This window comes from Lepisosteus oculatus, chromosome 7 (genome assembly GCF_040954835.1).
Source record: "Lepisosteus oculatus isolate fLepOcu1 chromosome 7, fLepOcu1.hap2, whole genome shotgun sequence".
NCBI classification, from domain to species: Eukaryota; Metazoa; Chordata; class Actinopteri; order Semionotiformes; family Lepisosteidae; genus Lepisosteus; species Lepisosteus oculatus.
In genome coordinates, this window is record NC_090702.1 from 32266979 (window position 1) to 32280739 (window position 13761).

At 35.6% G+C, this 13761-nt stretch overlaps 1 protein-coding gene across 2 annotated transcripts in view; it reads right to left on the reverse strand.

Moving 5' to 3' along the window:
- LOC102684801 (dedicator of cytokinesis protein 4) overlaps nucleotides 1-13761 on the reverse strand; it is a 156400-nt gene that overhangs the window by 90889 nt on the left and 51750 nt on the right. For both annotated transcript variants that reach the window (XM_015352639.2, XM_006633448.3), the window contains exons 2-7: nucleotides 12045-12128; nucleotides 6588-6628; nucleotides 5855-5910; nucleotides 5035-5131; nucleotides 3903-4051; nucleotides 2695-2779 (exon numbers count right to left, since the gene is read on the reverse strand). In XM_015352639.2, coding sequence (XP_015208125.2) covers nucleotides 2695-2779; nucleotides 3903-4051; nucleotides 5035-5131; nucleotides 5855-5910; nucleotides 6588-6628; nucleotides 12045-12128 — 512 coding nt within the window. The remainder of the gene's footprint in view (nucleotides 1-2694; nucleotides 2780-3902; nucleotides 4052-5034; nucleotides 5132-5854; nucleotides 5911-6587; nucleotides 6629-12044; nucleotides 12129-13761) is intronic.

Here is a 13761-nt window from a genome sequence, read left to right on the forward strand (position 1 = left end):
ACAGAAAATGATTCTAGCAGGGAAATTTATCTGGACTCCAAGATTTACTCCTCAGTTCCACATGGCATTCTGAAATGTTAAAAGCATTTGAAATTGAATTTTTAAAATATGATTGGTCTCGGATAAATCCAGTTACATTATCAAGGCGTACAATGACATTCTTCAAATTGGTTTGGCTGATGTCAAATTTAGTAGAGCTTGTTGCAGCTTTAAAAACAAATGTTAAATACTGTCAAAACACACAAAAATATTTTCAGGAACATCTATGAAATGCAACAAACAGAAAAGCCGTACCCTTACCATAAAACCCCCGCTTGAAATGATTGTGACACATGGCAAGAGTCTGGTTAATCTAACACACTTGTTTGAGAAGCAGATGAAACAAATGAGGTTATTAAACACATTCCCAGCACTGGCAGATGCATGGAACAGACAGCACAATGAACAGAATGAGGGACAGGTAAAAAAAGAAAGTATTTAATTGAACCAGTTCACACTCTCAAGAAGTCACGACAGCCAACCCAAAACAAGTTTGGGTCCACATGTTGAATGTGCATCCCCTTGGTTTAGAAGTGGACAAATACAAATAACATGAAACACAATGGGGTTGCATTTAGAATTTTACAATTAAGCTGAAAAAATACCAGCTAAATTAAAATGTATCAGTTGTTAACAATTCAATGAATGCTGAAAGACGTGTTTCCTCGCTAGGCCACATTTTCACACAGCAATGTCAATCAATCGCTGACAGTGAATCAAAAGGAAATTATAACAAAATACCTTTCTTTCACTGAACTCTATGTGATATTTACGTGCTCGTTGTGAAATGTCTTTACTAGTTTTTCTTTACACTGTTTTAATATACGATTATGTAGTTATTTTAGGTTGTTACCATCAGTAGCAAATTATATATAAAAATAATACCACTCATTATTTTTGCTACAGTACTCATTTTCAGATTCAGTAGCTTTAGTCTCTTCATATTAAGCAGTTATTCTTTTGATATATTATTTACATGTTCCTGGTGATTATTTTAACCCTCCAAATGTTTACTGAAAAATACTCCCACACTAAGTTTCAATGTAAAACTGTAGAACCCTCCTCCTAACTCTGTGGAAACCAACCAAATCCATATGTGCAAGAATTTATGTTTTTTTTTTCATTTAAATTTCTTTCTGACGAACAGGTGAAAGCACAGTGTTTAAAAGAGGATACTTTCAACTAAAAGAAATTGGAACTAGGCATGGACGTAAATATCACAGTAGGAAAACAAAATCACAAACTCACCAACAAGCATTTCCTTAGATAAATGATGCAAAAGGATGTGTACAAAAAAGAAAAACATCTCTGGGACCAACTTCATATTAAACTGAATTAAAAAAAAAAGAAATATACTCTATAATTGGAGCATAACAGGATCCTTTCTGCTGGTCGTCAGCACTGAGAACCCCCTGATACTTTGTACCATGCTAATAATACTAATATGTCAGAAAGAAATTGCCAAGCTGAATTTCAGAATGTAGCTCACAAAAGGGCCTTTATAAGAGACTTAACCACAACAGAGATAACTTTTTTATCACAAGAATGAATCCACAGAGTTTTGAGAAAGAATAACAGACATCAAGAAAGCTTGTTTGTTTGATATATTACAAACCCATCACCATACCATTGAAACTAGTCGTAACCTTTTTCGGTGTACAAGAGAAATGAATGTATTGAGTAACATAACATTTTACTTTTTACATAAATGTAAAAAAAAAATAATAATTTGGAATAGCCAGTATTGTGTTTTTCATTATCCCCTTGCCTTCACATGGCAGAGAAAGAGAAAGTAAAGGCTGGTTTCTCCGACCCAACCACCTCTCAGCCAGTCATCTTTCAACACATCCCCCGGTACTGGGTGGTGCTGCCTGGGGTTGATGGGGAGTGAAGGAGGCGCATCCCTCATCAGCAGCACTGCAAAGCTTCAAGCACCCGGGAGGCTGGTGGGGATCTGTACCACTGACAAGAACTGGGATTTCCCCGGCAGATTAATTCCACCCCACCCTCAGCAGCATTCAGCCTTCTGTCCTGCACCACTGCTTGGGCAGTCCCAGTCACAGTTATCTATTGACGTGACTCATGATTGAACCCAGGATCGCAGAGTTCAGCTAGCAATGTGATTCAGGATTGAACCCAGGATTGCAGAGCTCAGCTAGCAATGTGATTCAGGATTGAACCCAGGATCGCAGAGCTCAGCTACTGTAGCAACATCACTCATGATTGAACCCACAAACCCAACTCGGCACTGAATCCAGGATAGCAGGACTTGGGCAAGCACCTTCACCAATCAGATCACTCAGGAGGCTCTTTCTTATCAATATTAAACTTTTTATCTTTTTATCTAAAGAAAAAAGCAATGAATGATGGCAATATTAACTCAGGGTCTTACATCTTTTTTTTCCCCAAAACCAATTTAACTGTCATCGGTTTTCCTGTGATGCAGCTTTGTTTTTTTTTGGTTTTTATTCCTTGAACGACCAAAATTCAAGCCCTCTATTTAGTGAAAAGAAGAAAAGGGTTTCAATTATACAAACAAGTCAGAAATTTCAGAATTTGTTCTAAATTAGGCAAGTGCAGCAGTTACCATGGAAATAAGAAATTCAGAAATCATTTTACAAGCTGACAAGAAGAGGCAATGCCAACTCTACATACCAGTTTATAGAGCTCTGTAACACTGATTTCGTCAGGATCCACCATGCTAAACTCCTTCCTTGGGACAAGATCCAAACCCAGCTGTCTGTAAGAAAATAAGCTGTATCAGAAAAACCTCACAAAATCGAAAATCAAGCATATTCCCAAAATGTGCATGCCGTAATGCTATAATGTAGTCTTCACATACTGTTTACAAAACGTAAGTCTGTTGCAGGATCATAACCAACACCATTCAGTACTGAGTATACTTAGACTGTACCTAAAACTGATTTTTTAAGGCCAGTCTTCAGGAATGAAGTGGCTCCTGCTCATTAATATACAGTACCAAATAAAAATCGCCTTCATCAGCATTCCCCCCTCACAGAACACTGAAGGTGAAAAACCTCACAAAATAAAAAATCAAGCATATTTACAAATTGCTAAAAATGCCTTGTTTATCTTTCTATACAATACCTGTAGTAATGCACCAACCTAGAAACCATACTGTCTAACAAACATTAACCCCTACATCATGCAAGGTCTGTCTCTGAGCATTGTGCACATGTCATTAATAGAATACAGGTAATCCTACAACAAGCAAGTCAAATCCCAATTTTTCACACCTGTGCTGTGCATATAATCCTAAAGATATCTGATGTTTATTCCATAAGACAAGTAAATGCCTATTCTTATATTAGCTGCAGAAAAACAAGATCTCAATCTCAAATTGTTATGAGACAATCATTAATTAAATTAGCAATAAATTAAGCAGCCTGCAGGAACCTACTAAGTACAAACCATCTCTCGTTTTGCTCGATGACAGGAACATGTTTATTCACCTGTTTGAGGTATATGCATATTAAACTCAATGCTTGGCAACCTGGCAACAATTCTGAAGTAGTACAAAGAAATACATCAGAGACTGCAACATTTAGCATTTGATTTCATTTAAAAATAAAATAATGAAAGCCCATTATCCTTTTATATTTAAAAAAAATCTCACTGGTGCCTGAATAGAAAATCAAAGATTTAGTAACCTGGTCTCTGCAGAGAGTGTTTCTGACATGAAAAGAAAGCTGCAGAGGCTCAGCTTCAGTGAAATATGAGCGGCAATGCAAGGATGCACCAATATGAAGATTAATATGATGCCGAGTTAAAGCTGCCGGTGGATGGAAGGATATTTTTGGAAGTGTTATTTCAACAGCGAGTACAGCAGGCTTCTTACTCACTCGTTTCCCCAGTCAAGCCGTGCAGTGATGTGCTGCTTAACGTCTTTCATTCGATCGTGAGTGAGGTGTCCAACGAGGACCTGCCTGCGCAGATCTAAAATCTCATTCATTACATGCCACAACCGGTGGAACAAATCCCCTTCATTCCTCTGCAAATGAAGACAGAAATTCACTTTCATGCGATAAATCTTAGGCGAAGCTCTGAAAAAAACGAATGTCACTTGGTGGTGATGAACAAATTTTAAATAAAATGTACATTCAATTAAATATCAAACATTCAAACAATCTCCCAGCTTCTTAAAACACAGCAGCTTCACTAAACTATGAAAAATGGCAATTATACAAAGAGACCCATTAAAAGATTCTATAACAGACGTGAAAGGATATTTTCGATTTTATAGTTACTTTGACTGATAAATTGTTTTGTAATTTTATAAGTACAGTTTCCTCAATATTTTAAGAACAGGCCTCGTAAGGGACTTTATGGACAGCATATCAACTATTCTATGGAAGAAGTGCTTTTAATAAGAAAGCACGTGATTAAATATAAAAAAATCAGACTTTTGCTGAACATGGCAAGGAGCTTCTTGGGAAAACAAATCTTAAACTTCAGAGATTGTGTGCTTGGTTTGTAGTGCTTGATGAATTACACCCTATGCACCTTTTAAGAGAAAAAGGCAGTCAGGAAAATCAAATCAGCAAAAAGGGAATTTCAAGGGTCTATGTAGCCATGTATCTAATAAAGCACTAGGCATATATCACTCCATAAACTTGCTTTCTTTGCCACCATGACAGCCTCCCTCAACAGAAATGTCATGCAGTACCATGTACAAATGCTTATACAGGTTTGAAAACCAACAGTAATGTGATCTAACGGATCTCCATTTTATCTCTGTGTATGTGAACAGAGGCATTTCATGTCAGTCATTCCAGCTGAGAGTACAGGGTACAGAGCTATATTAAATGAAATGCAATGTGGGTCAGATCATTTTTTTTAAATAAATCATACAGAAATACATAAAACATAATAAGGCATACAGAAAATATTGAATATGTAATTCTTCAAAAAAGCTAATAAAGTTATTATGTAATATGTTAATAGGTTCTTGGTTAAGTACAAATTAGTGTTTACCACATAGAGTTGCTTCCACATGGTGCCCCAGTCTCTCAAAGTTGACGTCATCTCTGTGATAACAGAGTCTTCAGTTGGAATGACTGTTTCAAATTGTCTACAGTAGAAACAAACAGAATCATACCTTAAACCTTCTACCTTAATTTCTGCATTTACAATGGATTAACTGCGGTCATTACAGAAATAAAAGTTAAAACTGCAACAAACCTTTAAATTTCACCAGCCACAAATTAAACTGTACAATATGCTGCAGTTTAAACATTTTTTAAAACTGAAAAATCATAAGAGATTTAAAAAATCTGAACAGATAAAATACTATTACACAGAAATAAAACTCATGTTTTATTTTTACGTTTTCATTAAAATTATGTATTCATCAATTTACCTTTTTGGTAGTTAAAAAATAACCTTCTTTTAATATTTCCTTTTACCTGCATGCCTTAGGCAAATTCTAACATTTATTATGTGCTTGTTTTTTCATATGACAGTCAAATAGACCATTCTAAATTTGCCATTTTGATCATATTGTCAAACGAAAAGACACACCCAGATTGCCTGTAAAATGATACGGCTGAGAAAGTCTCAAACTAATTATTCAAAAATTACATCTGAAAAGGGGACATTAAGTTTAAGAGTCTAAGATTTGAAAAAATCTAAAATGTACCATTTACTGCACATTGAACTCTGTCAAATTTGGTCTAGAACCTACTACAATGAATGTCAGTCAAATCAAGTCTTCACAGACTGAAGGCATATGTAAAGACATTGAAGGAAGAATTCTTCATATACAGTAAATCAACCCCCAGCTGGTATTACTCACCCCTTGTTCTTAATACTTGCATTTTTCAGGTGAATATAGCTTGATGGAAAAATTCCCTGAGAAAGAAAACATTAAGAGAAGTGAACAAAAATATTTTTCATTTTTGTTGAGTGTTTTGTCCATATTTAAAACAATGACATTTAACAGTTTGCACTTGTGTTTAATTATAAAGAGAAAACTGCGGAAGCTTATTATTAGGGCCTTGGAGAAAAAAATGATCTTGATTATACCAGAAAATTATTGCGTTTATACATTGTTACTACAATAATTTAATTTGTGAACAATGTTGCCTACTATATTAATAGAATGCATTATATATGCAATACCACTGTCCTGTATAAAGTAACTTTGACTAACACCACTAGAAAATCATCACACTATTCTTCGAGGGGGAAAAAAGAATAATTAAAAGGAGCACATGCAGCTTTCAAAACATATTCTGTTACATACGGGACTGTACATACTGTAGGTTTTGAACGAAATACATTCATGACGGCTCGATAGTAACACGAATACCAACAAATCCCAGGTAAGGGGAAAAAAATTATAAACAGATGAAAAAAAAATAGTTTTTTGTAACAGCCAGACATATAATTATAATGAGTTGAAAATAACAGGTCATTCCTCCTAATTCCCACTTTTCTGTATAACGTACTACAGATTAAACATTTATTACATTCCATACTTTCACACAAAAATTCAATGCTGACACGAATCTTTTAAATTACCTTACCTTGGCATTTGGATTCTTTAAAGCAAATCCTCTGTACCAGCCTAAAAAAACAATATGTGCATATCAGGATTATGAACATAAACATAAGATAGTCCTAATTATGTACTGTTGTGCCTATAGATGTCAATGAAGGCACAGAAAAGACCTCATTAATTTATAATTAACTCCTTAAAACATGAATCACTAGAAATAAAATGATCTTTACAGGCTTGAAGTGTTATTTTTTCACCTGCACAAATTATACACACAAATATTGAAACACAAATACAAGAACTATTTATTGAAAGCCACCTCACATCCATTAGTATTAGGTCTTAACAGAAGCAGTCCTGAAACAATTGTTATATCACTAAAGACAATGGCTGTCAAAACATTTGTTACCAGACTCTGTAAATCAGTATTCCACAAGAAGCAGAGTGTGGTTTCAGCATTTCAAGGCTTTGAAAGCTCCGTGCATCGTATATTAAACCACATCTGTTCATTAGGGAAGCTGTTTCACTGCAACGGCCAAGCTTTGCTGCACTAATTAGAAATAAATGACACTAAACCTTTTATTTAAGTACCATAAATGTCTGTGCCGATATGTGTTTTTCAAGGTTTAGTTTAATAATATCACAGTAGAGGATAAAAGTAGGCAATTTTAGCTAATTAAATGGAATGATAAGAGACCAGCTACCTAAAGAACAAAAGTTTAATGTACTGTACTCTGTCACTGATATCGAAAGAAATACCACAAATCTGAAAATTTGGAAGCAGGGTCAACTGAGTACACTGTGCAAGACATTCAATCCAAAAGATTTATTACCCCCTCTCATTATTAAATGTATGCAGATTTTTTTCATTTTGCTTTTGTTCTGGTTCAGACATTTTTACTTTGACATAAAAGAGAAAAAAAAACTGACACTTTTTCAACCCTTACAAATGAAGGAAAAATGGAAGGCACTTTTTATTCTACAGAGTTGTAAATACGGTACAGTATCTTTAAAATCACCCCACCTAGAAAAAAGGCAGATTCACTACTGAATTAAAATGAGGTGGCTTTTGAAATCAAGCTGTGACCAATGTTTTGGAAACTTCCAACACTTCATTCATCGTTTGAAGGAGCATTCACCTACACACTGCAATTGGCACATTAAACAAGCAATTTCTTCAAAATACATTAATATGACAGTATTGTTTGTTTACAGTGTGTATATAGTTCAGAAGAATTTAATTTTGCAAATAATTTTACTATTTCCAAGAGTCTCTCCCTGCATAAATTGAATTTTACTTTGGGTTTCAGTCTAGAACATCTGTAGAAACTCAACAACAAATCCCACAATAAAAATAACTCAAAATATTAATTATAACATTATTGTCCCAATGAATACATCAAATCACAGACCAATCCATAAACAGAACTATGGCCTTTAGCTTGAACTGCACAATTTAATTCAGTTTTCCTTTTTTCACCCGAGCTGCTAGGCAGTTCACAGGCCCATTCTACTTGCAACTTCTTGTATAGTTTATCTTCATTGCCTTGCCACCCAAAAATTCAACTTTCTTGTGATGACCGAATCCATCCTGCTCCCCCTCAAAAGGGGCCACTGTTGGTTCTATTATTTCCTGAGCAGCAACGGTTAGCTACCACACTGGTAGCAGAAACAACACCAACAGATGAACACTGGGCATGAAACAGCTGGACATAGTACAACATTATGCTCTTGGCATTTAAGATGAGGCCAATTAGTAAATAAGTAGATATTTGAAGGTTAATTGAAAGCAATGCTAATAATAATCACAGTGGGCCTGACTGAACAACCAGACACAATAAAAATGACCTTAATAGTGGGGAAAAGCTGCCAGTGGGGAAAAGGCCCATCTAAGGAGTACAGCTAAAATCCCTCTCAAAATCTGTTAGAATGCCTAGAGGCTATTTCATTTCCTCTATGGCTTGGTATTATTTTAGAAGCTTTCCATTCACAAAGGGACTGAAAGATATTGTATCTGCTACCTGAATGTTCACACAACAATGCAACAGATGGTTCAATATCTCCTAGGGCTAAGCCTTTCAGGTCAAATTAAAACCTGTCAGCCATCTATTCAAGTTTTAGCCAATCACTAGCTTAAGGCATGAACTAGATTTCTGCAGAATTTCATAAGTAGACAGCAATCTTTTGCTTAAAATTCAGTAGATATGACAGAATTTGGTCATAAACCACCTGAGCTTTAAGTAAAATTGCTAAGAAAAAAGTAAAATAACGGGGTCTGTTTTTGAAATAGTATGTTAAAACTGTAACTGTACAAGCTCCTACTGTCAAAATAAAACGTTAAAAATAATTTTATACTAATTAAAATCTCATTAAACCTGGAATCTAGTAGTACTTTTTATGTATAGTTCAACAGTGATGCCAAATCCTCTCTTAAAAACAGAATCTACAGATTTTTAAAATGCAGGACCGCATTTCCACCCATGCAAACAATACTGAAAACACAATCATTGCAAAATGAACAAAGTAGTAGTTTGTGGAGGATGTAGAGTAATGTTACAACAGTAAGACTGCAGTGGTGGTCCTGTTATGAGAGGTGTTCCCTGTGCTGTCTGCCCCACTCCTATGGGCTCCACTGGTAAAAGATGCAGGCTCGAGGATCATGGGAGTGGCCCTGGGTCACTACACTAGATGACCCGCCAGAATGAACTAAGCAGTAGTGCACAACTGGCCAAGCCTTGAGCTTCTCATCATCCCCTGAGGCCTCTCAAGTGCTTTTTTTCCCTGATCTTACTGTAAAGTGAAGAAGTGAAAACAACACTCAGTGAAAGCAGTGCTTTCAATGGTGTTCCAGGACCTTGACAATATTAAGACCATAAATGTAGTATAAAAATAAACAGTTATATAAATAAATACATTGTAAGCTGATTTGCACTGCTACTTTCCACAGTAGCTCTGGATGTGAAGAAACTGCACAGCCATCACAATGTCACACAACAGTTACTGAAGAGCACTATGGGACAGCAAGCAATGCGATACAATAACAGCAGCCGGACACCAGCACAATTCTGCATGTTTTAAGTGTTTGGTGTCTTTATTAAAATGAATATCAGGCAACATTATTCATCTGGCAGGCTATTTACTCATAGTTTTGCCATAAAAGAAAAGCATGTCTTCTTTTTCTAAATGTACTTGCTGTTCACTTGCATTCTTGTTTTTCAAGTTCTGCTCCATCTAGTTTTCATTTGTATTTTTGCTACAGTCTATGGGCAGACCACACCACCGGATTGAGGAAACTGAGGACATTTGACACAGGTATTTTGCTTTTAAAACAGAGAAGTGACTTCATTTATTGAGAGCCTTAATTTACATGTAAAAATGTAACATGCAAAAGAAGGAAAATACATAGAAAAAAATGTGTTTTAGGCTGCACCAGCTGCAGCCTACAGCACATTACTTAAGTTCAAGTGCAGACCGTACCTCCCATCATATCCACTGCACTCTGTCACATTATGAACAAATCTTGAAGGACTCTACCATGTGCATTAGTGTCCATCTGCTGTCAGCCATACTTGCTGATTTTGATTACAATTAAGAGTATGTACATAGTACACAGGGTCAGTTTTTGCTTAATTATTTTCTTTTGGTTCTTTATTTATTTAATAATTCAAAGAATATACTGTAAGAATGTAAAACCTTTTTTTCCAGCACATAATTTCATTGAATATTTACCAAACTTACAACATTATAGTAGAACTGTAAAAGATTAATAGCTTACACTAATAAACCTTCATAGTAATGTTGTTTATATGATAAAGGTGATACAATGACTGCCACATAACTTTAGTCAAATTAAAAAATTGAACGCAAAAACATGTGACTATTCCTCGTTTATGAAGAGTTGTCACCCATGTAGCTTGATCTAGTCAGATCTGAGAAGCTTAGCATGGCCAGATGTGCTCAGTACTGGAGTGGAGATTCCACCAAGGACAACAGGCCAGCTGCTTGCAAGGTGGGTTTTTGAGTGGTTGTTTCTGTAGGTGGCACTCGTCCCGCTGGCCCAGAACTTAAAAAACATTCCTGTTCGTTATATTGTGCTTCTTGGTCACTGTGGTGTAGGAGGTTTCATCGATTGTACGAGATATAACAAGGTCATGACTGCTCGGTCATAAAAGATGTCTTGGCACTGTTCACAGGAGAAGAGGTGTTACCCCATGTCCTAATAGTGTTCTAGTCAGGACTTGTATCATCTGTCCTAGACAAAGTTCCCCCATCATTCAGGGAAGCAGTTTAAATTCTCTACCTGACTTGCTCTGTGTGTGTGTGTGTGTGTTGAGGGGGCAGCTGCTGGTGCTTATTGACTGCTGAAGCTCAACCAGGTTGGATGTGCACTTTGTCTGCAGATCAAAAACATCCTCCTCATATATTTAAAGCACTTGGGAAAGAAATGTGCTTTGCAAATCAGTTATGAAGAAATGCTTTAACATTTAGAAGTTATTTAAAACCATAATTTCCTTTCAAAGGCTTTAAAACTACTTTTGCACTTAAAATTAGAATTTCAAAAATTTGTATTACAGACTATTCACAGAAGGTCTGAGGAGCAGCGACCAAGTCGCTGGGAAAGGTCTAGAACTATGACTCCAAATGATTTTCTATTAATCTTTTTATTAATACATTCTTGAGAAGCCACAAAAGTACGTTCAACTGTTGCATGATTTTTGGTTTCTTTTTCACAACATTTAGAAAAAAATCATTTGTAATTTCTAAATTTTTTGTACAAGTTAATACTTCCATAGAACACCGTCATTTCACAGCAAACCAATGTCCTGTCTACCTCCTCTCCTGAATATTTGATTTTGGGCACCCCTTTCAAGTCTCAGTGCCACTGCTTAGTATTGCCTAGGCAGTTATGTTACATACAGTGTCTTGTAAAACTATTTCATACTGTATGCATCACAGTAATTCTTATTACATTATAACTACACGTCAACACAGTCAAAACAAACACTGGTGCTTTCCAAACTGACTTTTCATTTTCTGCTGTCTTACTCATAATATCCAAGTGTTTAGTCTTGGTTTTCATTGGTTAGCTGGTAAACACTCTGAACAAATCTGAATCAGGTCACTCCCTTAAAGTCTGGACATCAGCCACTGAGGCATCCATGCTAGGAGTGCTGAAACCCATCTCATAAAAGGCATTAGAACACAAAAAGTCAGCTCTTATCTCCACCTAACATCCATCCATCTATTTGTAGGTCACAGGATACCTGCTACTGCCATTTTAATGTAACACATGTATGGGAATGTATTTTTTTCTTGGGAACAGTAAAACTACACAATGGTGCTGTTAAATCTTGCATCCTTAACTTCCAGAATACAGTAGGTTAAATAATGGAAATAACAATAATCCCAGAATAGTACAATAATCTATTATAAAATGTTAAACAAAAGGGTGCACAAATTTAAGCTGTTAAAACAAAGAAATTACCTTCACATTTCTCCAGTATCTGCACTGTGTCCCCAATCTCCAGTGATAAGCTGTGCTGCACTGTCCCTCGAAAAGTGGCCAGGGCTGAAAATCAATCAAAAGAAAAGAGCTTTGTAATGCATCTACCTTGAGGATAATAAAGGTCAATATAATGGTTAGAACACATTTAAAATTTCCAGAGCTTTTTCCTAATTTATAAATGTATACTATTTTATATCAAATCTTGGTCTTCATGAGCACACTTACTTAGCTTTAAGAATTAAAAAAATAAACTTTTTTCTTTTATCTTCTGTCTTGCAAATTTCATTTTAGGAGAACTGCATTTAAATAAAGAAAAAAAGAAATGATGAATTTTTAAATTGGAAAAGGCTTATATTTCACCATGCACACAAATTACTTCATAGGTTATTTTCTGTGCATTTAACCATGAAAAGGCTACTACATAGATCAGAGATGGCTCAGACTAAATCCAAGTCTTTGATGAGCAATCTGGACCAAGCTTATTGCAAGGGGGATGAGAGAAATCTTATTTGATTAGAAAAGGCCAGTTTAAGCCAGCTGGATCGAATAGCACTACTGCTGGGGAGAAGACCAACAGAGTGCCTTTTTATTTCTCATTTAAGACTTTCCTCATTTAAGAAGGTATTTTCCAAGGAGCCCTCTCTGGTACTAAAACACTCTTCTTTACTATGTACACGTTTAACTTTAAGCAGGTTTTTGTATGGAGTAAAACTTAATAATAAAAATTAAAACATGCAATATTTTGGTCTTCATTACTGACATTTACAAGTGGAATTTAATCAGCTGTCATTAACATTAATTATATCTTTTTTCTGTTCTCCTCCATCACTTTAAGAGTATACAGTGTTTTTGAGTGGTCAGAATATGTATAAAACAACACAATAACAGTGTGCACTAGATAAAACATTTTTTTAATTCTAAAAGGGTAAGAAAAACACAAAACCGCAATTAATTTTAACACAACAATCCACACTCACCTACTTAACCTTGCCAATTAATTCTATTACATGACATATTCAAAGAAACAATCAGCTACAAATACATGAGCCTGACCATTCATCTATACATTTATCTGATCAGTAGCAGCATTAGTAATAAAATACTTCTTCTGTTTCCAAGACCACAAACTTGACCCCAAGCAACATAATTTGGACTGGATTTGCCTGCTCTTAGCTGTTGCAATTTCTTTTTATGACCTGATAGACAAGACCAGACGGTTTGCCGCAACCCCCCGTGAAGCTACTGTGATTGCATTTTCGTACTGTATACTATAAGTCACAGTGCTAATTTTCCAAAATTGACTTCAAGATTTAAAAAAACAAAAATAATTAATTATGTAGCACATAAAATAATAGTAGTTCAGGTGGGTAGCTGCGTCAGCATGCGTAGGCTGCAAAGGAACAAGTAATAGGTTTATTCCATGCTGAAAAAAAGAAGAGGTGTCACCTGAAGAAGGCTCCACGGCCGAAACGTTCTGTTCGTTTTTTTTTTCAGCATGGAATAAACCTATTACTTTTTCCTTTGCATAAAATAATAGGTTCAAAATCACCCTATTTACAGCCGCTGTATAAGCGATTATTCAACAAAGTTCATTTTTACTTCAAATTCTTTTGAGACTTCCACATCACCACTGTTGTCTGTCTGCAAACGACACTGCCACGACTTTGGCACTTAAAATAATTTGCTTTTTTGTTCC